At 45.9% G+C, this 24,425-nt stretch overlaps 2 protein-coding genes across 2 annotated transcripts; one reads left to right on the top strand and one right to left on the bottom strand.

Annotated features, from left to right (window-relative positions):
- The first annotated feature begins 1,371 nt into the window (after positions 1-1,371).
- Positions 1,372-3,058, top strand: MGAT2 (alpha-1,6-mannosyl-glycoprotein 2-beta-N-acetylglucosaminyltransferase). Its single transcript, XM_077819703.1, has one exon. It carries the CDS (start codon positions 1,602-1,604, stop codon positions 2,925-2,927), a length of 1,326 nt encoding a protein of 441 aa, XP_077675829.1. The 5' UTR covers positions 1,372-1,601; the 3' UTR covers positions 2,928-3,058.
- Positions 3,059-5,547: 2,489 nt separating this feature from the next.
- DNAAF2 (dynein axonemal assembly factor 2) lies at positions 5,548-23,552 on the bottom strand. The gene is made up of 3 exons (XM_077819702.1): positions 21,744-23,552; positions 11,845-11,991; positions 5,548-6,470 (listed from the first exon to the last, which is right to left on the bottom strand). The coding sequence occupies exons 1-3, from the start codon at positions 23,550-23,552 to the stop codon at positions 5,901-5,903; spliced, it is 2,526 nt and encodes an 841-aa protein (XP_077675828.1). The 3' UTR covers positions 5,548-5,900.
- Between the last annotated feature and the right edge of the window lie 873 nt (positions 23,553-24,425).

The following is a 24,425-nucleotide window of genomic DNA, read 5'->3' as shown; positions in this document are numbered from 1 at the left end:
ATGCACTGAATATGTTCATTCCCACCTCCCCATCCAGCTCTCAGCACTGTGGGGACATATTTGGACAGAAAGGGAGAGGTTTGAGGAGGCAGAGCTGACTCCCGCATCCCTCACTGCACAGCTCTGACCCACTTCTTTTCTTTTCTCTCCTGCTCTGACCTCCCCTTTCCTTGAGGAAGAGCAGGGCAGCGGGCTGATGCTCCTTCCCCGCCGCGGGAGGTAGCGCGAAGGAGGGGAAGCTAAGCCCTCCTCTCTGGGCCCTGCGGAAGGAGGGCGGGGGTTCTTTGTAGGGAAGGGCACCGATGGCGCTCCTGTCCCCTGCCCGAATGAGGTCACTGGAGGACACAAAGACCCCGCCCCGGCGCCCAGGCTGGGCAGGGTGTGCGGGGTGACAGCGGCCTCGGGGCTGCAGGCCCGGCTGGGCTCGCAGAGCAGCGGACGCGGGGTTCGTCGACCCCGGTTACACACACTGATCAGCGGCCCCCGGCGCCGCACCGGTCTTGGGCAACCGCAGCTCCGCGCTGCGGCCCCGGGGCCGGCGGAGACTCCGGGGCGGCTGGCCCGACACGGGCCGGGGGCCGTCCGCAGGCCCAGCCCGGCGCTCGCGTCCCTTTCCAGACACGGGGACAGGGCAGGGGGCGGCGGCCCGGGCTGCCAGGCGCGCGGCGCTGCCCCCGGGCCGCACAATCGGGGAGGGGGGCGCTCAGCCCGTCTCCAGGGACCGCTGGAGGCTCTGCCCGGAGCAGCCAGCGACACCGACACGGCTGCGTCCCCGGCCAGCTGCCGCTCGGCCCCGGCCCCCCAGCCCCCGGGACAGGCCCCGCGCCCCCCCGGCCCGCGGGACACAGGCCCCGCGTCCCCCCGGCCCCCCCCGGCCCGCGGAACAGACCCCGGCCCCCCAGCCCGCGGGACAGGCCCCGGAACAGACCCCGGCCCCCGGGACAGGCCCCGGAACAGACCCCGGCCCCCGGGACAGGCCCCGGCCCCCCAGCCCGCGGGACAGGCCCCGGAACAGACCCCGGCCCCCGGGACGGGACGGGACAGGCCCAGACTGGGCCACGCTTCCCCCTCCCCCCGCCACGGGAACCGGCCCCGCCCCTATCCGCGGGGCTCGGCCGGCGGAGCCGCGCTCAACATCAACCGGCCCCTCGGGGAGCGGAAGGGGGGGGGCAGGCGGGCGCTGAGTGACAGCGCGTTTGACCAATGGTCCAGGGCCCACGTGCGGCGCGTGCCCTATGGCGGCCGGGGACGTGTCCGGTGTGGGGGGCGGGCGCAGCCCGGGCATCGCACGCGCGCGCCGCCGCCGGCCGCCGCCGCCGTGACAGTTGGTGTCCGCCTCCCTCCGCGCCGGGCCGCGAGGTGCCGCCGCCGCCGGGGCCATGCGCGCGCCGCGGGCTGGGCGCCCCCGCGCTCCGGGAGGGCCGCGGCGCTGATGCCGGAGGGGCGGCCCCGGGGCGTCTCCTCCCCCTTCCGGGCTCGGTCTGGCCGCCGCCGCCTGGGGCGAGCGGGGAGCGCGGCGCCCGCGATGAGCTAGGGGCGGGCCGAGCCGAGCCGAGCCGAGCCGAGCGGCAGGCCCCGCTTCCGCCCCCCGCCCCGGGACCATGCGGCTCCGCATCTACAAGCGCAAGGTGCTGCTGCTGGCGCTGCTGGTGGCCGCCTGCGGCCTGGCGCTCTGGGGCAGCCACGGCCGCCCGCGCAAGCCCGAGCCCGGCGAGCCGCCCGCGCCCCGCGCCGCCAGCCGGGCGGCCGAGCTCGCCGCCTCCGCCGCCGGCCGCCGGGCCGCCAACGCCTCGGCGCCGCCGCCGCCGCCGCCCAGGGCCGAGCCGGCCAACCGGACGCTGGGCTACCGCTCGCTCTTCTACCAGCTCAACTTCGACCAGCCCGTGCGCAACCTGGCGCGCTTCCCCCGCCGCCCGCCCGGCGAGCTGGAGCTGGTGCTGGTGGTGCAGGTGCACGAGCGGGCCGAGCACCTGCGGCTGCTGCTGGACTCGCTGCGCCGGGCCCCGGGCGTGGAGCGCGCGCTGCTGGTGCTGAGCCACGACCTGTGGTCGGAGGAGCTGAACCGGCTGGCGGCGCAGGTGGAGTTCTGCCAGGTGCTGCAGATCTTCTTCCCCTTCAGCAGCCAGCTCTACCCGCGCGAGTTCCCCGGCCACGACCCCCGCGACTGCCCGCGCGACCTCGACCGGCAGGCGGCGCGGCGCCTGGGCTGCATCAACGCCGAGTTCCCGGACTCCTTCGGCCACTACCGCGAGGCCAAGTTCTCGCAGACCAAGCACCACTGGTGGTGGAAGCTGCACTTCGTGTGGGAGCGGCTGCGGGCGCTGCGGGAGCACACGGGGCTGGTGCTCTTCCTGGAGGAGGATCACTACCTGGCCCCCGACTTCTACCACGTCCTCAAGCAGCTGTGGGCGCTGAAGCAGCGGGAGTGCCCGGAGTGCCAGGTCCTCTCCCTTGGCAGCTACAACGTCGTGCGGGGTGGCTTCTCCGGCAAAGCCGACAAGGTGGAGATGAAGACGTGGAAGTCCACCGAGCACAACATGGGCATGGCCTTCAGCAGAGACACGTACCAGCAACTGATCGAGTGCACGGATGCCTTCTGCACGTACGACGACTACAACTGGGACTGGACGCTGCAGCATTTGACTGTCTCTTGTCTTCCAAAGTTCTGGAAAGTGCTAGTACCCGAAATCCCCAGGGTTTTTCATACAGGGGACTGTGGCATGCACCACAAGAAATCCTGCAGACCCTCCACCCAGAGTGCCAAAATCGACTCGCTCTTAAGCAGCAACCAACAGTTCCTGTTTCCTGAAACAATGAGTGTCAGTAAAAGGTACTCCATGGCACCTCTCTCCCCTCACGTGAAAAACGGAGGGTGGGGAGATATTCGAGACCATGAACTCTGTAAAAGTTATCGCAGACTGCAGTGAAAATCAAACTCTCAAATAGCCTCTCTTGTGAATTATTCCATACTGTCTTATGGACAAAAGTGTATAAAAGGGTTTCTGGATTGGTTTCTGCTTTAAGATGAATAAACATTCTTGTAAAAGGTGTCTAAAAATAGTAATCTTTCATGTTTCCCAGTTAGATTTTTTTAAATGGGACAGACTCTACTGCTGAGATCAGCTGGAAAACAAAATTTAAGCCCACATACAGAAAGTAGCCATTATGCTGTGCTTACTGACAAGGATAAACAACATTAAAATGCATCTTCTCTATTACCTTATAGGGCTTTTCACTTTCAGAATCTCTTAAACTCCATGTAAAATACATTTTGAAATGAGCAAATCCATGATACTCAAAGTACTGAGAAGAGTAAGGGTGGAATGGAATAAGCTTGACTGAATTCTAGTCAGTTTGCAGTCCAGCAGCCCTGTACTGTTTTAAATAACTACTTATTGTTTAAATTCAGTGACAGAGTAAAATCATTCAATATTCCACAAGCTTGTACTATTTTATTAGGCTTGCTTGAGATTTGGTGCATATCTGCAAGAGCATTCTCTTATTTGCTATGTATTTGATTATATGAAGAGGGACAAATCATTGCTCAGTTTAATGTAGAAATATACTTTTTTTTTTAGTTCTGCCAAAATAAAATTCACATTTGTAATACCATGAAAGTCCTTGATTCTGCAAAACCATTAGTTTAGTTTAAATCTTTCCTGCTATGACAAAATTCAGTTTTCCTAATACAAAAGGGGTTTAAACATACACCAAATGTCATCATTACCCATTCAAAGACCGTACATCTAACTTCATTAAAAAAATCAGTAATTGAGTTAAAATAGAGAAACACAAAATTAACCTCCTTTGGCAGAAAGTAATCACAACACTTAGCTTTCAAATTAGTCAGCCATATAAAAAGAATAAACGTACTGTTTAATGAAAACATATATTGAACTGGAACTGAAAGCCAGAAACAATACGAAACAATGCCATTTGTTAAAGTGAAACATTTGTCTGTTCTAACTGTAGTGATGCATTTTTTTTAAAAAATGTCACTTACCATTGAAGTACAACAAACTTGTCAATACTAGTTAAAGAAGTTTTGTGGAATAGACTTAAAACAGATTTCACTGAACAACTTAGACAAAGTATAGAGGGGGAATGTACGTGACAGCTGGAATGCAGTCACTCTCTAAACATCAGCTAGTCCCCATAAACCATATCAAATACATACAAACCAAGGTTTTAAAAATGGGGTGACAGGAATTATTCTAAAAGTACTTTCATGTAGCTAGATGACTTACAGACATTAATAAAGTGATTGGATAAATTTGTTACATTCAGCCTGAAGAAAACTCTACTGCACTTGTATTAGGATAAGAGAGGGTCAGTGGCCTTTTGTTCCTGTCTAAAAATAATTATTGCTCAATGAAACTGGTTAACTTGTGTGCTGATAGAGGAGACGTAACTTTCAACAAAACTCTGTTCTTAATTTTCTCTCCTACTTTATGGTATGTGAATAAATTGCTTAAATGTATTCACTGGAGAGGAAACAAAACAACTGTTATGAAGCCATCTCAATATGTGGATGTTTATTACTTTTTAAAAAATAGAATGTATGCCAAAACAAATTGTTCTCCTGGGTAATTTAACTGTCAAACTTTAGAGTTAGAGAAGGTGGGTGAGGTAATATGTTTTACTGAACCAACTTCCTGTTGGTGTGAGAGAGAGAGAGAGAGAGAGCGCGAAGCTTTGCTGCTTATGCAGAGCTGTTCTTCAGATTTGATTCGAAGAAGAGCTTGGTGTAAGTCTCTCACCAACAGGAAGTTGGTCCAATAAAAGTTATTATCTTACCCACCTTGTCTCTCTAATGTCCTGGAACCAACACAGTATATACATTTTAAAGTTGTCACAAGCAATAAAATTCAGTACTTGCTCTGTTAAGTATATGCAGCCCCAAGAAGTACTTGTGGTTGGCACAGCTACGTAAACAACCTAACCGTGGGAGATTTGAACTGTAAATCAAATTTAACCTCATTTTGTTCAGAAGTACATTTTCTTCAGCATGTACAACAGTTTGTAAAGGAATGGGTGGTTGTTTCTTTGAAAGTGACAGAAAAGGGATCTGAAAGTTTGATATCAAAGCTCAGAAGTGTTCTTGCTTGTTGTTGCACTTCCACTGCCATGCAATCCAACGTGCAGCACATTTAAACCACAGGAAACTTATTTTGAGTGGTAAGAATAATTTAGACGAATTGACTCCATACTAGAAGATGACTATACATGAATAAATGCAGAGATGTTGGGAAATGCAGGGTTTGATGCACTGGATAACAAGGAAACAAATTAGTTAAATGGTGTATTTGGATACTGTGTATCTGAAGGAAAGTAGTAGGCTAAGATAGCAGTATAAACATTTATTTTAAGGAGACTAATTAAACAGTGGGCCTCTCCATGGAATGAAAAATGTTATTTGCCAAAAAACCCTACAATCATCACAAAATGAATATTGGCAAATATTTACTTCAAATGATGGGTATTGTTTGTCATTAAGTTGAACAAAGATAGCAAATCTGGAGAGAAGCATTGCAAAAACACAGTAGATAAACATATATAAGAACTTTATTACATTAGAGAGATTACACAACTAATCAAGATCCAAGTCCTTGAAGGGAAAATAGTCCACTGTTGCTGTTTATATGTTTTAAATTTCTACTCAATTGAACATTTCTTATGAAAATATTTTTATTTTAAAGAAAGTTAAAACTGTAAAAAAATCAAAATTATCATAAATTGACTTGTAAACAAAACAATTAAATTGGTTCCTCTTATTGAAGTTGTCAGACTCAAGTTCAGATTTCTGCTTTCCGTGCAATGATTTAGATGCTAAAAAAAACAGAAGCCTGAACTGCAGATAATAAACTGACCATTACAATTAAAATCCTAACTGACATAACTTAATCCAATTCATACAACAAAGAATTTTGAAAAATTAATGCACCGTGTGTTGTATGATCTCTAACAATCTGCACACTTCCATCTTGCATATTCATTTCCTTTATAATTGGAGAAACTGGTCTACAGTTCAAATGGTGCTGATTCTCTTCTGCTGGCTCTGAAGACAGGACTTCTTCATCCCTTCTTATTTTTGCCTGCTCTTCCAAATGAAGTAATTCTTGCTTTTCGCAGTCCGAGGATGTGGCACTTTTGCCTGTTGTGAAAGCAAGTTCTAACTGTGGTTCATTTATCTGAGATTTCCCAGAAATTGCTAAACTAGTGTCAATAGGTTCAACTTGCAAACAATGGCCTGAACTACAATCTACTACTCCTATTGTTTTAGCAGTTGTAAAAGATCCAGTAGTAATGTCAGTTTCCGTACCATGTTCTCCAGCTGTGTCAGCTGCAATATGGTTAGCTTCTATATTTGTTTTTAAATAGTTTCTGTTCTCTTTTTCAACTTGATCTCTTCCTGAATTGTTAATTCTTTGTTCTTTTTCACCAAGTTCACAATGTTTAACCTCCTGTGACTGTTGAGGAAAAAAAGCAGGAAATTAATTGTACTTTGATACCCTAACACTTAATGTTGACTGAACACACAAAAATACGATCAATGGCAGGCCCTAGACACTGAATAACTCAGGATGCATTTATTTCTATGAGATCTACAATCTGTGTTAATCTGTGCTTTCAGAAAGATAAATCAGACCTGTGCTGAGGGTTTCCCAATACTGTAATCAAAATGCATGTGGGAGTGTATTATAGAGACTCTTTCCACAGCAGAGTAAAACCTTATGGTGGGAAAGAGCTGCTGGACAGCTGCCCATTGGTAATGATGTACAACAGTTAATAGTGGAAGAAAAAGCAAATGATTTCAGTTGGATTATTACACACAGCCTTGCATAAATCCATGGCTGCAAAATTGGCCCCAGAATATAAACTTTAATTTGAGGAAATGTTCCTAGCCTGTAGGGTTGTGAAAACTATGTCCCTGTCACATGTGGAAAGTTTAACTAATGCAGTGTTGTCTTCTTGAGTGTGCATAAAACAATGTCAGAGAACTGTTCTTGTTCATCTCACTAAGGTGAGCACTCTGAAACAGATGACTGAATACCACAGATCCACATTCACTTTTTTGCTGTTGGTTATTTCAGCAGAAGCTTTTACATAGTGTGTATTCATTGTTAATAAATAGGGTGTGGCTGGCTGTGGTGGAGTGACTTAATGTTGACAAAGGCAGCTGCCTAGCTCCGGGAACTAGCAATTTCAAGATTTGTTACCCTTCCAAATCTTCTCTAGGCTACTCCCCATCCCCCAGATGAGTTACTGTCACCCTGTGAACAAGAAAGTAAGAGAAGATTTATTCCCTTACCAGTGACGAAAGCTTCACCCACCTCTTGGGTACCAACACCCCAAACTACCTTCCCTCTCTCCCTCACTTCCTTGGTGCCAAAAGCCAAATCTGTTTATCCCAGCGGTTCTCAAACTGGGTCGGGACCCCATTTTAATGGGGTCGCCAGGGCTGGTGTTAGACTTGCTGGGGCCCGGGGCTGAAGCTTGGCCCGAGGGCTTCAGCCCTGGGCGGTGGGCCTCAGGTTACAGGCCCCTCATGTGGGGTGAAGCCCTTGGGCTTTGGCCCCCCTGCCTGGGGTGGTAGGGCTCAGGCTTTGCGCTCCTTCCCCCACTCCTTCAATGGCAGGGCTTGGGCTTTGGCCTCCCTGCCTGCAGCGGTGAGGGTTGGGCTTTGGCTTTGGTCCCTCTGCCTGTAGCAGTGGGGCTTGGGCAGGCTCAGGCTTTGGTCCCCCCTCCTGGGGTCATGTAGTAATTTTTGTTGTCAGAAGGGGGGGTGCAGTGCAGTTTGAGAACCCCTGGTTTATTCAGTGTCCAAAATCTCCAGCTTTCCTCCAAAGACTTCTACAATGCTCTCATAGATTAGAAATGCAGTGATATATTGACAGGTTTCAGAGTAACAGCCGTGTTAGTCTGTATTCGCAAAAAGAAAAGGAGTACTTGTGGCACCTTAGAGACTAACCAATTTATTTGAGCATAAGCTTTCGTGAGCTACAGCTCACTTAATCGGATGCATACTGTGGAAACTGCAGAAGACATTATATATATAATACTATATATAATATTATAATATTAATAATAATAATATAATATAATAATAACATAAGACATATGTCTTCTGCAGTTTCCACAGTATGCATCCGATGAAGTGAGCTGTAGCTCACGAAAGCTTATGCTCAAATAAATTGGTTAGTCTCTAAGGTGCCACAAGTCCTCCTTTTCTTTTTGCGAATACAGACTAACACGGCTGTTACTCTGAAACCGGTTTTTGGATTAGCATTTAAGTGTTGGCTAGAGCTGCAACATACAGTTGTAGATGGGACCTAAACAGACCCTGTCAACTTGAAACGTAATGTAATGGGTTTCAAAAAGAGAGAAGTTTCAGGTGCTATGCCTTCCCAAATCCCCATCAGTTTTGGTAGTTTTACCATCACATTTTGCTATCTTAAAAACGTTGTGCTCTCTATGACTCTGAAAATTTCATACAAACAAGAGAGGAAACATTCACTAGAGACGGGAAACAGTGAAAGTTACTATGGACAAAGTTAAACTGAAAAAGCAGAGAAAGCTTTTTCCAAACTTGTTCAGTTATTGTAAAGGGTTCAGATGTAATTAATTTTGGGGGGGGGGGGGTTATAAGTGTGGCTGTACCTCCGTGTATTTAGACAATGAAGGGGGCAGAAAGGATAGTTTTCTGGGTAAGGCAGGAGACAAGGAGCAAGGAGAGTTTGATTTCCTGTGGCTGACGCTGCCATGTAGTTTTTGTAGGACTTCTGGCAAGTTACTTATCCTATGTACCACAGTTTTGTGTTTGATAAAATGGAGACAATGCTTAAGCTTACTGTACCCCTCAGATACCCTGTGAACTAATGGAAAAACTGAGGGAGGAGAGTCAGTTAGCTGACACCACATGAATGGCAGTGGTGGGATTAGAATTCATGAAGTCCTGCCTCCCAGTCCCATGTTAATCCTCTAGTCACACTGCTCTTCTGTAGACGAGAGCCCTGTACTCTCACAAGTATGCCCTAACTGACACAGAAAACTCACAAGATTCAAAGGTTTAGCTCAGCTCAAATAGAAGAAGTTGAGATTTTTATCCAGACAAACTTTCCAAGGTACCCTCACTACCTTCCCAACAGTCCCTCTTTGTTGTGACCTCCCTGTCCATCTCAGCATAGTCCATCCTCATTGCAATCCCCAAAACAACGAGTTTTCTGTCCTCTCCCTAAGCCTCCCGTCTGTGACCCCCACATTCCAAAGTATAAATTTTGGGCCTTCTGTCTTGAGCCGCATCCATAAGCATGAAAGATTTTAAATCAGAGGTACCTCAACCCAATGGAGTATGCCAGTGGTTCTCAACTTTTCCAGACTACTGTACACCTTTCAGGACTCTGATTTATCTTAAGTACCCCAAAGTTTCACCTCACTTAAAAACTACTTGCTTACAAAATCAGACATAAAAATACAAAATACAGCACACTATTACTGAACAATTGCTTACTTTCTCATTTTTGCCATATAATTATAAATAGGCATATAAATATTGTACTTACATTTCAATGTATAGCATATAGAGCAGTATAAACAAGTCAACGTATGAAATTTTAGTTTGTACTGACTTCTCTAGCACTTTTTATGTAAAAAGAAAAGGAGTACTTGTGGCACCTTAGAGACTAACCAATTTATTTGAGCATGAGCTTTCGTGAGCTACAGCTCACTTCATCAGATACATACCGTGGAAACTGCAGCAGACTTTATATATACACAGAGAATATTGAAACAATACCTCCTCCCACCCCACTGTCCTGCTGGTAATAGCTTATCTAAAGTAATCGTCAGGTTAGGCCAGGTTAGGGGTAGGTTTTTGGAGGGGGGTGAGGGAGTGAGAGAACCTGGATTTGTGCAGGAAATGGCCTAACTTCATTATCATGCACATTGTGTAAAGAGTTGTCACTTTGGATGGGCTATCACCAGCAGGAGAGTGAATTTGTGTGGGGGGGTGGAGGGTGAGAAAACCTGGATTTGTGCTGGAAATGGCCTAACCTGACGATTACTTTAGATAAGCTATTACCAGCAGGACAGTGGGGTGGGAGGAGGTATTGTTTCAATATTCTCTGTGTATATATAAAGTCTGCTGCAGTTTCCACGGTATGTATCTGATGAAGTGAGCTGTAGCTCACGAAAGCTCATGCTCAAATAAATTGGTTAGTCTCTAAGGTGCCACAAGTACTCCTTTTCTTTTTGCGAATACAGACTAACACGGCTGTTACTCTGAAACTTTTTATGTAGACTGTTGTAAAACTAGGCAAATATCTAGATGAGTTGATGTACCCCTTGGAAGATCCATGTACCCCCAGGCCAGGGGGTACATCAACTCATCTAGATATTGGTTGAGAACCACTGAAGTACTGTACACTATATCCACAGGGTTCCAAAACTTTACTCAAAATTGTGTATATGGAGGGACATGGACTCTTCACTTATTCATATTGAGCACATCCTTAAAGAAGAGTTGGAGAGTTAGGTCTTGTCTACACTGCAGAGTTTTGTCAACAAAAGTTATGCCGCTTTAATTAAAGCACTTTAATTATCCACTGTTGCATATCCACACTATGCTCCTTGTGTTGGCAGAGCCCATCCACACGAGCAGCTCTTGCATCGACACACAGAGCAGTGCACTGTGGGTAGCTATCCCACTGTGCAATTGGTTGCATGGTGCTTTGGGAAGGGTTTGCAATGCCTCATGGGGTAAGTACAGTGTCACATGATGCAGGTTTCTCAATCCCATTGTTCCCTGGGCATCCCACTAGATTGCCAGCTGTTTTTCAACTGAAGTGTATGTGGAGGGGGAAGAGGTGTGTGTGTGAGTGTGTGCATTCGTGTTGGGGAAGTGTGTGTGTTGGGGAGGAGTGTGATGGCATGCTGTCTCTATGTTCAGACAGCAGCCTGAGCAATCAATCCACAACAGTCTCTCTCGCTCCCCCCTCCCCCACAGCAGCAGCCTGCTTTGCCTACCTGCAGTTCTGCAATTCCCTTGAGCTCTCTCTCCCACAGCCTCCTCAACAGCTGGGTGAGCTCTCCAGGGCGAGGAATGTCAAAGCTTCCTGGAGCCTTGAAAGGGGAGAGGCGCATGCCTGCAGGGCAGCCAAGTTGAAAACAGCGAGCAGAGCCAAGCTGTCATAGCAGTCATAATGTGTGATACTTGGAGAGGCCAGTTATGTCGACATAATGATGCAAATTTGCATAATGCAAAAAGCCCTATGTTTCTCATCGAGGTGGTTTTTTGTCACCAAAAAACTGAAGAGTTTTGTCGCCAAAAGTGGCTTCGCAGTTTTGCCACCAAAACTCTGCAGTGTTGACAAGGCCTCAGACTGGTTCTATTCCAATGACGTCCCTACCCCTGGTTTGTCTAGAGCGTGTAGACTCCAGCACAGCCAAGTGGCTGTGAACTGGAAGCACTTTCTGGGTATCTGTATCCCCTGAACACTACTGAGGTAGAAATCTGAGACTATTTTTGTTTTAATATGAAGGAGGGATTTAACATATAGGTATTTATACATGAGACAACACAATGTTTCACTGTCATCCCAATAAAACTGTTGCCAAGCCAGAACTGTACGTAGTTCCACTTCACCATTCAAGTTAAATTAAATGGAGTTTAAAGTAAATCTGCCTTTCCAAAAACTCATGTTTACACTTGCAAACATCACATCCTATACATGATTTTCAATAGTATCCAAACAAAGCAGGAATGACTCCATTTGAGGGAGGTTTCACACACTATTCTTGTTTAACTATAGAAGTGCCATGTATGATTGCTAAGCAGATCCTTACCTTTAATCTGATTTGACTTTTGACCTCCGTAACATCAAGTACTTCAATTAATGGTTGGCTTTCCAGTGTTGTCTGTTTGAGGAATGAAGGGCACAAGACACTATCCAGAAATTCATCAACATTTTCTTCACTGACAAACAACCTTTCCTAAAGGCAAATGAAACAAAGTTACGTTTACATAATGTGAAAGGAACATGTATCAGTGCTTTTGTATTCAGCACCCCACTAAATATATACATAAAATTCTGATTCTGAATGTGCAGCTGAGACACACACACTGCTTGTGAAAAAAGTATCTGTTTAAATCTCTGGTTTAATTAATTTTCAGTAAGACATTCAGAAGTAGTGAGAGATGAACATGAAGAAAATGGTTTAAATGATTTCTGTACAAAATATGGGTCTGACTCACACAAGAGGCAATGATTTAAAGGGAGGCATGTTTTCTACATGTAATGTGTTTAAGTTTCCATTTGAGGAACGATTACAATGAAAAAATGTTTCAATTGCCCTCCCTTCTCTTTTGATATTCGATTAAAAAAAGTTCTGGATCTTTGGGTTTGCTTAATTACCTTCCCTTAAGAAAAATACAAACATCTGATTAGTTTGTAATTCCAGCTCATTTAGTCATCAGATTTCAAGACTAGGCTTTCTAGAGCGGAGAGTATGAAATATATATATGACAACATCCATTTCAGATCTGTGTAACAAACTTGTCTCTTTAGATCTTCATTCAGGTATGAGTAAATACAAGTGGAATGGAATGAAATGTAGTTTACAGTTAAATAAGATACTCCAGGGTATATTTTTAGGGCTATTCAGATGTGGTTCAGGTACACTGTGAAGCATGTTGCTACTCATCTTATGACTCAAACTAGCTGTGGATATTAATGGTCCAAAAAATACAACCAGGAATATCTTGTTGTTTAAAAAAAGACAATAATACTTTATAGATTTATTCATCTGTTTCTTTTTCTATTTAACAATAAATTCTTCCATTATGTAAAATAGTAGGAAAAAGGTTAAATCCTACTAAATCCTTTTTCCAGGATTCTCAATTACTCGGATTGTTTTAAATATACACACTTTTAAATCCCTCATTCCTTTTTACTCCCTCATTTCATCAACCTAATAAGAGCTGGAATACCAGAAAAGTACAGCCACCAGGGAAGTCCTGTTGATGTTAGATGCAATGAGACAATTTTAAATATTTTCAGCTCTCTCATCCAACTGTGTCTGGGCTCTCAAAGATATAATTCTGATCGCTAAAAGAAGCTATAATTGGGAACATGAAATAGTTCCATAGTCATACAATATTAAATGAAAATTTGGAGATCATGTGTATACTGCCAATTTACAAAGTATAGAATTAAACCCATTTTCTGCCCGAAGAGTTTACAATCCAAGAAACGTACACAGACAGCAGGACAGATAGGGAGGGTGCAGAGAGATTATTCATGAACAGAATACAGTAGGGGGCTTGTTTACACTAGCAGCATCCACCACCAATGGTAGTAATGGTGATTGCATTTTGTAGAAAGGACTTAGCCATTGATATCCCTGTTATGCTCCTGTACCAGACGTGGACTAACTACCCAGCTTGCTTCTCAGCGAGACGAACACATCTAGTGCGTATCATAAAATCCTTTAATGCTTTGCCAGCTATGACTGAGGTTAGCTTAAAGACGGTATTTCACACAGTGCCACCAAGTGGCAGAACAGTATAATAAACTTTAGCATTCTGTTATATCTCCCCCTTTAAGTTCTACATTCCTATCATTTACAGTATTTATGCTATCACACTGTCTTTGTCTGTTAAAGAAAAGGAGTACTTGTGGTACCTTAGAGACTAACAAATTTATTTAAGCATAAGCTTTCGTGAGCTACAGCTCACTTCATCGGATGCATTCAGATGAAAGCTTATGCTCAAATAAATTGGTTAGTCTCTAAGGTACCACAAGTACTCCTTTTTTTTTGCGAATACAGACTAACATGGCTGCTACTCTGAAATTTGTCTGATAAGTGTCTCTGAATGGTATTGGTTTTCTAATTACATGACCTAGTTGCATAAGAACTTGTTCATTTGGCTGTCCGTTAGTTACAATGACTGGTTGTCTGGAATCCTTGCATCTTGTACTGCATCTGCCATCTGTAGAGTTTGCTCTGTTGATTGATCGTGCTGAAGAACCAACTGTAGACGTCAATGGTTTCTGTTGAACTCTCCTCTTGATCACATACAATCTGAGTGCTGAATTACAGAATCATAGGACTGGAAGGGACCTCGAGAGGTCACCTAGTCCAGTCCCATAATGCACCTAACAATTAAAGGTTTTTCAGAAATCAGTTTGCTTTATATGAGAGGGAAACCTATTATTATTCGTAATGTAGTTTAGGGAAGAGATTATTTCAAAACCAAGCAATGAATCTGTTCTGTTCTCTTTTTTTCCTTCCTGTGACCTGCCAAAAACTTGGTAAGTGTCTCGAAATCTTCAGTACAGAATTAATTGAACCCAAAATAAAACATTCACAGGAGTAATCTTGAAAGTCTTAGTTTCTAGCATCGTCTTATAATAAGTAACCTAGCCCCAATCACAATATATTAACTCTTTTTTAGACAGGAAAAAAGAGTACTCTACAGAACCTGCAAACAACTATATAGACAAAGACAAAATTTTCAACACTTGTAGTCACATTCAAAATTGCTTTGAAATAATAGGAAAAGTTTTGTCCAGCACTGAAGACAGACAGGCTACCACTACTTTCATAAATGACATCAGTAAGATCCACCAGCTTTGTTTTGGTTTGCAGGGAAGCAGATTTTGTGGGTGCACTGTGCCATCCCCTCAGCTCTCATGGACAGCTTTATTCTTGGAAGTTGGAAAGGGCTTTAAATATACATGAACCCTGCACTTCAGAACACAGCCCTCTGGGTTCATATATAGTGGGTTACCACACTTGTATCCATAATGCAGCCCTGATTTTGGAAAGGTTGATAATTTTAAGTGTCAGAAGAAATTTTTATAAAAGAAAAAAATGGTATTTTTAAAGATATTGTGAGATTGACTACTTTTAGGGACTGTCAGCCTTGAGAGTCCCTTTAAAAAAAATTTTAAAATGACAGACCATATAAAGACAGGTTTCAGAGTAACAGCCGTGTTAGTCTGTATTCGCAAAAAGAAAAGGAGTACTTGTGGCACCTTAGAGACTAACCAATTTATTTATTTGATGCATCCGATGAAGTGAGCTGTAGTCACTTAATAAATTGGTTAGTCTCTAAGGTGCCACAAGTACTCCTTTTCTCTTTAGACTATATAAAAAGTTCCCATGGCCTCGCTTGTCAACATCTCTGTGACATAGACAACTGTGGAGGACATTTACCTTTAACAAAATAGGATTTTCCCTATAATGTGCCTTATCACCAAAAAAGAGCATAGGAGTTTAGATGTTAGAAAATACGACATTTCTAAAGTACATATCTACACATGTGCTTAAGATAATACTAGGTAGAAGTTACAGCTGTTACAGCATTATATACAGAATCAATTATTATGAAGGGGCCAGTCAGATTCTCAGCATTATAACAAGGAAGCATTAACATATGCAGTTAAGTAAGACTATACATTTCACGAGTCCAACTCTTACAAAACTAATATAAGCATCTGAGGAGAAAAGAAAAAACAATGCTTGCTTTATCTTAGACTGTCAATTCATGAGGAGGTCCAGCTGTGTAGGATAACAGTCAATCCACTGTCGTTTGGGTATACTTGATTGCACACAGATCTAAAATGTATTCCACAGGCATGTCAATGTTGATGCAAGGGTCCAAGAGAGCTCTCCTATCCTTTCAGACATATGCCTTAATTAACTTCTCACAAACAATAAAACTTGTAATTATCTACTATAAGAGCGAACCATGAACTAACACAGCATGTCTAACATTACTTAGAAAATGGGGTATATTACCATTCTCTGTAACCAGTCCACAGGCCCAAGTTTAATTTACTTCCCATTATGGTAAAGTATGACTGTTCTTATTTAAGATTAAAAAGAGGACATTATTGTGACCACAACTCATGAGCTGAAGTCCCAACACACATCAAAAGCAGGTTTGTTTGACCTTGGGTTTTTTGGTACAGAGGATTGTGTCCTTCAGTGATGAAAGAGAACCAGATAGTGTAGTAATGAAAAAAGTATATTTGGAAAAGTTAAATATTTTTCCAGCACCACTACATCCCATAAACACTGGGCTCAATCAAAGATAAGAGTAAGGGGATTATTCCATGTACAGGTGATAATATACATAGCCCACAAAAGGAGGTAGCACAATTCTCTATGTAATCTTATTCCTAGTATGTTATGGAATAAACCTAATGCCAATGTCTAAAGGGCGGTCAGCCTTTAGGATTTTAAGTATTCAGTAACTTTTCCTCCAAAGATGATGATTTTAGAGCACAATCACCAATGATAAAAGTATATACCCTATGAGCATAGCCTCCTCAGCACTCTGAGGAATACCTGATGTCTCTTACACTTAACCTGGAGGAAATTAAATACATTTCAGTTAGTACTTTAACTAACATTTCTCTAATTAAATAAAATAAGGCACTTTTGCCCCCAAAAGCTGCAGGCGGTTGGTCTGCCTAAATTAACTGCCTCTCTGAGTCTGCTTCCCATTTCTGAATATAGTTTAAACTACTGTTACGAAATAGTCTATTGACAGCAGAATATATTCTTGATTCACCCAACAAGATCAAAACCTGCTTTCTATTTCTGTTAAGAATTAAGTATTTCATTTCATAGGCTGAATGTCAAGAGGCAAGCTAGCCCTTTAAGAGGGGGGGTCAGGATTTTCCACTTGCCCTGTTCCTGGGTCAGCCTAGGACCACAGCATTCTGGAGAATGTAGTCCAGTGTGAACACAGGAGATGTAGACTAGAATATAAGTAACAGTGGGAGAGATCACGATCTGCTGTTGGGTAAATCTAGGCAAACAGCCTGGGAGGGGATTTTGGAAGAGGCCTTGAGGGACAGTACCCTAAATCAGAGCCCTGTATGGGAATATTTTTTAATCCCACTCCCATCCCGCCCCACAATACCCACTCTCACCCGTTCCTGCATTGTTTCTTGCATTTTTATCCCATTACCACCCACAAAAACCTTAGATCCCGCAAATCCCACAGTAGAGACAGATTCCCTCACGCTACTAAAAAACCCTCAAACGGTTGGTTAATATATGTCTGAATTGTTTTTTTATATATCTCTTTCAAATTGCTGAAGTATGTGGTTTTGAAAAGACAAGGAGTCTGTCTATATCTGACTTCTGGTGTGTGTGTGTTGGGGCCCATGAGATTGCAGACTCTGCAAAAACATCTGTATAATTAATGTCTCGAAATTTCTTGCTTAACAAACTTCTTGCTCAGTGGTTATTAGTGACATTTTGAGCATAAAAAGGGGAAGAAGTCTGAGTGATTTGGATCTGACCTTCTGGACATCTCTTGGAATCCCCAGTGTCACGCGGATTGCTGGCCACTTGAACCTTGTCATTTGACCACTTGAGACACCTCCAGACTATTGTTTGGGGGCGCTCTAACCCTTTTGCATATTTGTGTGTGCTTGAGATCTAATAAAATAATAAGTTTGGATGAAAGCATTTTGAGTTTGTGCCAATATTTAATCAGATGGATGCGCTGTGTTCCCCTTTGATTTGTCCCTGACACCACGTTACAAAGAGGACAGTTGGGGATAACACTGAACATCTACAGTTCCCTTTTACTTCAACTGGAACTACAAGTGCTCAGCACGTATGAAAATTGAAACCTAAATATTTAGTATGAATGTATGCCAGCCCAGAGACCCTAAAAGATCTGACCTCGTCTAACAAAGAAAAATAAAAAAATATTACTCCCTGAACTATACTTCTTGAAAATAGTGGTACTATGTCAACTCAAAGACTGTGTCCTATCTTCTAGGTTTGAGACAATTCAGGTTTGCTAATAGGGACAACACTTGAAAGAAGTGCAATCCCTAGTCTCCAGTGTGGAGTAAGAGAATGTCAAGTATTACATTGTCATAAGGGGTATTACGCAGTCATAAGAAGTTTTGTCAGCCTTTACTCCTACAAACATAATGCACTGTCAGAGGAGAAACTGATAGTTCAAAATGAATGGGTAAGTAAGGATGAAATCCCAATGACCCCAACCCACTACACGAATATGTTTGGGTGCTGAAAGTCCCCTTATAATAGAAATGTGTCAGCTCCCCAGGCTCTTCATTTCTGTACATTCCAAAAGAATCTTTTCTCACAGAGCACATATGTATCCATGCTTGACTTACACTCTCCAGACCCTGTTTATAGGAAATGTGGCTCTGACTGACACAAAAGCATTTAAAGCAGAGGAAGACCAGAAGATTTGGCAGAGAACTAGAAGAGTTCTTTGCAGGATAGATTGAAAAACTATCAAAGGGCCAGAATAAGCAGAGCTCTGAAAGAGCAGAGAAAACATAGGGTATACAGGTGCTTATGTTTAAATATTAATGATCATTTCCCTGTTCCAGTAGGCATGGCTATCAGTATTGGTACACTTAGTCACCTTTGGCAAACTTCTTAGCTAAAAATCCAATAAACAGAATTAATTACTTCAATTTACCTTAATTTCTCAAATTCAGAAGTCTCATACCCCAAAAAAACGGTCTCTCAGAATAAATTAATTTTTAATCTACTACGTTAATGAACTGCTGATGGCCTCTGATAAGTCCTAAACATCCTCTCCCCTACACACACACATTTAGTAGTCCAAAATGAATGAGATTATCTAATTTCAAAATTTTAACTCAGAAAGGTATTTGACTATTTTGATTGGTTGATATCCTGAATAACCTTTTAGTGACCTTCCCCATTTATACTCACAAGGAGAGGGGAGGGATAGCTCAGTGGTTTGAGCATTGGCCTGTTAAACCCGGGGTTGTGAGTTCAATCCTTGAGGGGGCCATATAGGGATTGGGGCAAAAATTGGGGAGGGATAGCTCAGTGGTTTGAGTATTGGTCTGGCCCAGGGATGCGAGTTCAATCCTTGAGGGGGCCATTTAGGGATCTGGGGAGTTGGGGATTGGTCCTGCTTTGAGCAGGGGGTTGGACTAGATGACCTCCTGAGGTCCTTTCCAACCCTGATATTCTATGATTCTAACTCCTCATGAATGCATGTACCAAACACCAACAGTCAGGTTCAACTGGTACATGAAAATTAAATCAGATAATCATTCACCTCATTACAAGCACATTATATTACATCAGAGTGTCCCAAACTGAGGTTCATTACCTCCACAAGAATCACAGAGGGGACTCATGGGAGGTCGTGCAAAAAATGTAATACTGTGCAACATTTTGGTGTTATCTGAGCACCCTACATAATGATTTGGCAAGTACTAGGATGCAAGAATGCGCAACAGGCTGCTAGAGTTTCTGGTAATTCCTGCATGCACGTGAATTTCATACAGAGAGTACACACCATGCTAAATAATTATGACAAAGGGAAAATACCCATGTGAAGCTGCACCAGGAGAATGCGTGTCTAAGACTTTTCAGGAAACAGTCAAAGATTCCTATACTCTGTGACAGTGGTCTACTGAAATCTGCACAGATAGGGCCAATGCCATATCAGGTAAGAAAAGCTCTTAGTCACATGGATTAGAAACATTGAGGATAATGCCTCATGGTTCCACTGATGTACATCAGAAGCTCTTGCTTTGAAGAAAATGCCCATGAATCTGTCCCAGGTAATTCACCACAACAGCTATAGTGAAGGGCCATCCAATGAATTCTCAACTTTTTACACTGCCCCGTAATGACATGGTTTCCTTTCACCAGCAACTTCTCCCACACTGATATAAGATGGCTTTCATGTAGGCATGCAAAATTAGAAGCCAGGTTTCAAAAAACTTGTCCCTTTCTATACTAACTGGGGGGAAAAAAAACAAAAATTAAGAAGTCCCAGAATCCCTGAAAGTGTCACACAATATTTTGCAATCCTCAGATTTTGGATCCGATGAAGTGAGCTGTAGCTCACGAAAGCTTATGCTCAAATAAATTGGTTAGTCTCTAAGGTGCCACAAGTACTCCTTTTCTTTTTGCAGATTTTGGAAAGAATTTTTCCATGCTCCAGGCCCTCAGCCCAGCAAATATATTGAAGACATTAGTCAGCTTTACAAAATGGGCATCTCACAATGTGTGTTCCAAGTTGTAAAGGATTTCATGGTTCTACAATATAGTGAAGTTGAACCCAAAACTCCATTCTCTTGGGTACTTATACATGGAAAGTTTGTTTTAAGTGCTCCATGTGCAGGAAAGTCCAGTTCTTTATCATGGAAATCTCTGTGAATGCTCTTCACTATTGAAGAAAACCAGTTTTGAGTATTTCCATATGTTGGAAACAGGTATTTCTAGATGACTACTGAAAAAACAAAGTCACGTTGAATGCCCATGGCACAGGGAATAAGGAAAAAATTAAGCGAGAAATCACATCTAAATTGCTCACATGACGTTACTGGAGCTCTAATTCAAGATGACAATCAATGGCTTTTTAACATTTAAAGCTGCTTTTTATGATAACCTGCTTGTTTTAGCAATCTTATTTCAACAGTTATAGCAGTATATAGTTATCTTGAAATTGGTTGTGTATAGCAGTGGCTCTCAACCTTTCCAGACTACTGTACCCCTTTCAGGACTCTGATTTGTCTTGAGTACACCCCCCCGTTTCACCTCACTTAAAAACTACTTGCTTACAAAATCAGACATAAAAATATAAAAGTGTCACAGCACACTATTACTGAAAAATTGCTTACTTTATTATTTTTACTATATAATTATAAAATAGATCAATCTGAATATAAATATTGTACTTACATTTCAGTATACAGATTATAGAGCAGTATAAACAAGTTATTGTCTGTATGAAATTTTAGTTTGTACTGACTTCGTTAAGTGTTTTGGTTTTTTATGTAGCTGGCTGTAAAACTAGGCAAATATCTAGATGAGTTGATGTACCCCCTTGAAGACCTCTGAGTATCCCTTGTTGAGAACCACTGGTGTATACTATATTCACACACTTTCATTTCAAAATAATTGTATGTGTGCACACATACATACACTATTGTTCATGTGAATTTAGTGCTTGTGGAAGAGGACAGCTTGACAGCCTTGGAGATTAAAGCCAATTATTTAACCACAAAACAGGTACAGCAAGGTTAGGCCTTGCTTCCCTCACACCCTTGTGCCTACCTGTCTTCACCCTTAGTTATTTAGGGCTTGTCTACACTGGCAATTTACAATGCTACAACTTTCTCGCTCAGCGGTGTGAAAAAACACCTGAGTGCTGCAAGTTTCAGCACTGCTAGCCTTTCCCCTTGTGGAGGTGTTTTTTTAGAGCACTGTGCCGTGACTACACAAAGCACATTAAAGCGCTGTCACAGCAGAGTAGTTGCCAGTGTAGACAAGCCCTTAGAGGCACCACCTCTGAGAGCAATAATAGTTTGTATTCCACCCCATTCAATGCTGGGCTTTTGCTAAGATTCTTAATAGTAGCAGTGATCTCTGCCATGTGAACGTCTGCCCACCGTCCGTGAATCAGAATAGGGCCATCACAGGTACTGGTTCATTTTACAATAGGCCACTGAACAGCTGTCAGATGGTAATGGACTTGAAGGCACTACCCACCTGGTTTAAACCTGAACTAGTGGCCTAGAAGTGAAAAGCTTTATAGCCCATTAACTATCCCCCAAGTCAATCATCTTTTTTTTTTTTTTTTTTTTTTAAACTAGATCAAGCTATGACCTTCCCCAAAGCACATCTAAATTTAAGCTTATTTTGGGATCATTATATATTGGATGTGTCATTTTAGAGATAATTACCTGCAGAGTGTTGCTGTTTAAGCCGAAGTACATCTTCCCCCAAAGTCCACCACTCTCAGGAGATTTGGCTAGTCCTATTACAGCGTTGTTGGGGGAGACATTAATACCAGCCTCTGGGGGGGTCAGCTTGTTTTCAAGAGGAAACTGTAAAAGGAAGGAGTAGGAAGCAGCGTCCTTGGAACTGAAACTGAGTCTGTAGTGATTTGTGCCAACTTCCCCCTTCAAACTCTCTGGCTGGATGTTTGGCACCTGCAAGAGTAGGGTCAGAGATTCTTCGTCTTGGGTGCACTGGAAGGGGGGACAAACCGGAGCGGTCAAGGTGCTGGGGGCCGCAGGACGGTCTGGGTCGCCGCTGCAGCTCATGGGGGGCTCTGCGCTGCGGCTCAGGCACTCGGTGGGCACGGCAGGGTACAGGCTGTTGCTGGGAGAAGTGGGAAGATCTGTCCCGTTACTGGGTGCCAGGGAAGGATCCGCCTGGCTGCTGGTGGTGGTGCACGAGGTCAGATCCACGCTGTCGGGGCACACCGGTGTCACGGGAGGAGTCAGGCTGCTGGGGGCCCGGCCGCTACCGCCTGGCACACACGCTTGCTCAGTTGGCGGCAGCCCGAGCTCCTCCTCCTCCTCCCCGGCTGCAGGCCCTGCCTCTTCCCGCTGCTCCTGGCCCGGACCAAGGCCTCCTGAGGAAGCCGGGCCGACTTCGGGCTCCTCCAGGCTCGTTCCGCTGGGCTCGGCAGGGGCCGCGACGCTCAGGACGGGCAGCGTGACCAGCAGCTGCCGCTTGGCCTTGTTGAAGGTGGCCTGCCCGCGGTTCTCGTCCACCGGGTAGGGCAGGCGGAGGCGGAGGCGGTAGGCGGGCCGCTGCGAGTCCAGGCGCAGCTCCCGCCCCCGGATCTCCAAGGCGGCCTGGCCGGCGGAGCTCAGCAGCGGCAGGTCGATGGTCACCACCAGCTCCCGGGGCACCGGGCTGGGCGCCGAGTCCCGGCAGCAGCGATAGTCCTGCAGGTCCACGTAGGAGCGGTGCCGCAGGCTCCAGCGGGGCGCGGTGGGGGCCGGGGGCCGAGCCCCGTCACCCGGCTGGGGGCCGGGCGGCGCGGCGGGGGCTGGCGGCGGCGGCTGGGCGCTGCCGCCGGGGGCAGCGGGGTAGGAGTAGGGGGACGGGAAGGGCGGCAGCGGGGAGCCGGGCTCCTCGGCCCGCGGCGGCGGGGCGCCCCCTGGCAGCGGGGTGCGGATGACGGAGGCCTGCGGGACCCCCTTGTAGGCGGTGCCCCGCAGCGGAACGGCGTTGGCCCGGTCCAGCTGCACCCCGAAGCGGCTCTGCACCGCCTCCAGCGCCGTGTCGCTCACCATGCGCCTGAAGCGGGCGCTGCGGGCGGCCAGGCGCAGCGTCTCCGGGTGGAAGACCACGTCGTAGACCAGGCGCCGGCGGCCGGCGCGGCCCAGCTCCTCGCGGCCGGGGGCCAGGCTGTAGGGCAGGGCCCAGCGCTGGCCGCGGGGCTCGGCGCGGGCCTGGGGCCGGCCCAGCAGCGGGTCGCTGCAGACGTTGAGGTAGCAGCGCTGGGCGCCCCCCTGGCTGGTCCGCAGCACGTAGCCCGGCGCCGGGTGCACGAAGCGCACCTCCACCCCGCGCTCCCGCTCCAGCGCCGCCACCTCTGCCTCGTACCGCCGCTGCTGCTCCGGGTCGGCCAGCTCCGCCGCGTACTCCGCTAGCAGCGCCCGGAACCGCTCGTCCCGGAAGGCGCCCTTCAGCCGCTCCACCTCCTCGGCCGTGAGCTGCAGCTCCTCCAGGCCGGAGCGCCCCGCGGCCGCCATCGGCCTCGCCCGCTCACCCCGGCCGGACCCTCGCTGGTCTCCGTGGAAACAGCGCCAAACAAAATGGCGGCCCCGCCGCTCTGCCTGTTCCCGCCTCTAGGGGGCGCCATGGCGCCAGCCGCGTACCCCGGTTCTATTCCGCCCCGAGCGGCTGCCGTGGGGCGCCCTTATTTCCCTCTGCTCGCTCAGCAGGCCCGCCGCCGGCTGGCACAGGCCACCCTCCCCCCAGCCAGGCTGAGGTGCAGTCAGGGCATGGATGGGGGGCCATGCCTCCTGACTTTTTCTTGCTGCTTTGAGTGCACCCCCTCTGAGTGCAGCTGCAGGACTGGTTCATTGGCACATAGCCTGGTGTGGCTCCATAGAACCATAGAATATCAGGGTTGGAAGGGACCTCAGGAGGTCACCTAGTCCAATCCCTGCTCAAAGCAGGACCAAGCCCAACTAGATCATCCCAGCCAGGGCTTTGTCAAGCCGGGCCTTAAAAACCTCTAAGGATGGAGATTCCACCACCTCCCTAGGGAACCCATTCCAGGGCTTCACCACCCTCCTAGTGAAACAGTGTTTCCTAATATCCAACCTAGACCTCCCCCGCTGGAACTTGAGGCCATTGTTTCTTGTTCTGTCATCTGCCACCACTGAGAACAGCTGAGCTCCATCTTCTCTCGAACCCCCCTTCAGGTAGTTGAAGGCTGCTATCAAATCCCCCCTCACTCTTCTCTTCTGCAGACTAAACAAGCCAAGTTCCTCAGCCTCTTCCCGTGAGTCACGTGCTCCAGTCCCCTGATCATTTTCATTGCCCTCCACTGGACACTCTCCAATTTGTCCACATCCTTTCTGTAGTGGGCGGCCCAAAACTGGACACAGTACTCCAGA

This window comes from Eretmochelys imbricata, chromosome 6 (assembly GCF_965152235.1).
Source record: "Eretmochelys imbricata isolate rEreImb1 chromosome 6, rEreImb1.hap1, whole genome shotgun sequence".
Lineage (NCBI taxonomy): Eukaryota > Metazoa > Chordata > Testudines > Cheloniidae > Eretmochelys > Eretmochelys imbricata.
The sequence above is the reverse complement of the archived record's forward strand: the minus strand, read 5'-3'. Positions and strand labels throughout refer to the sequence as shown.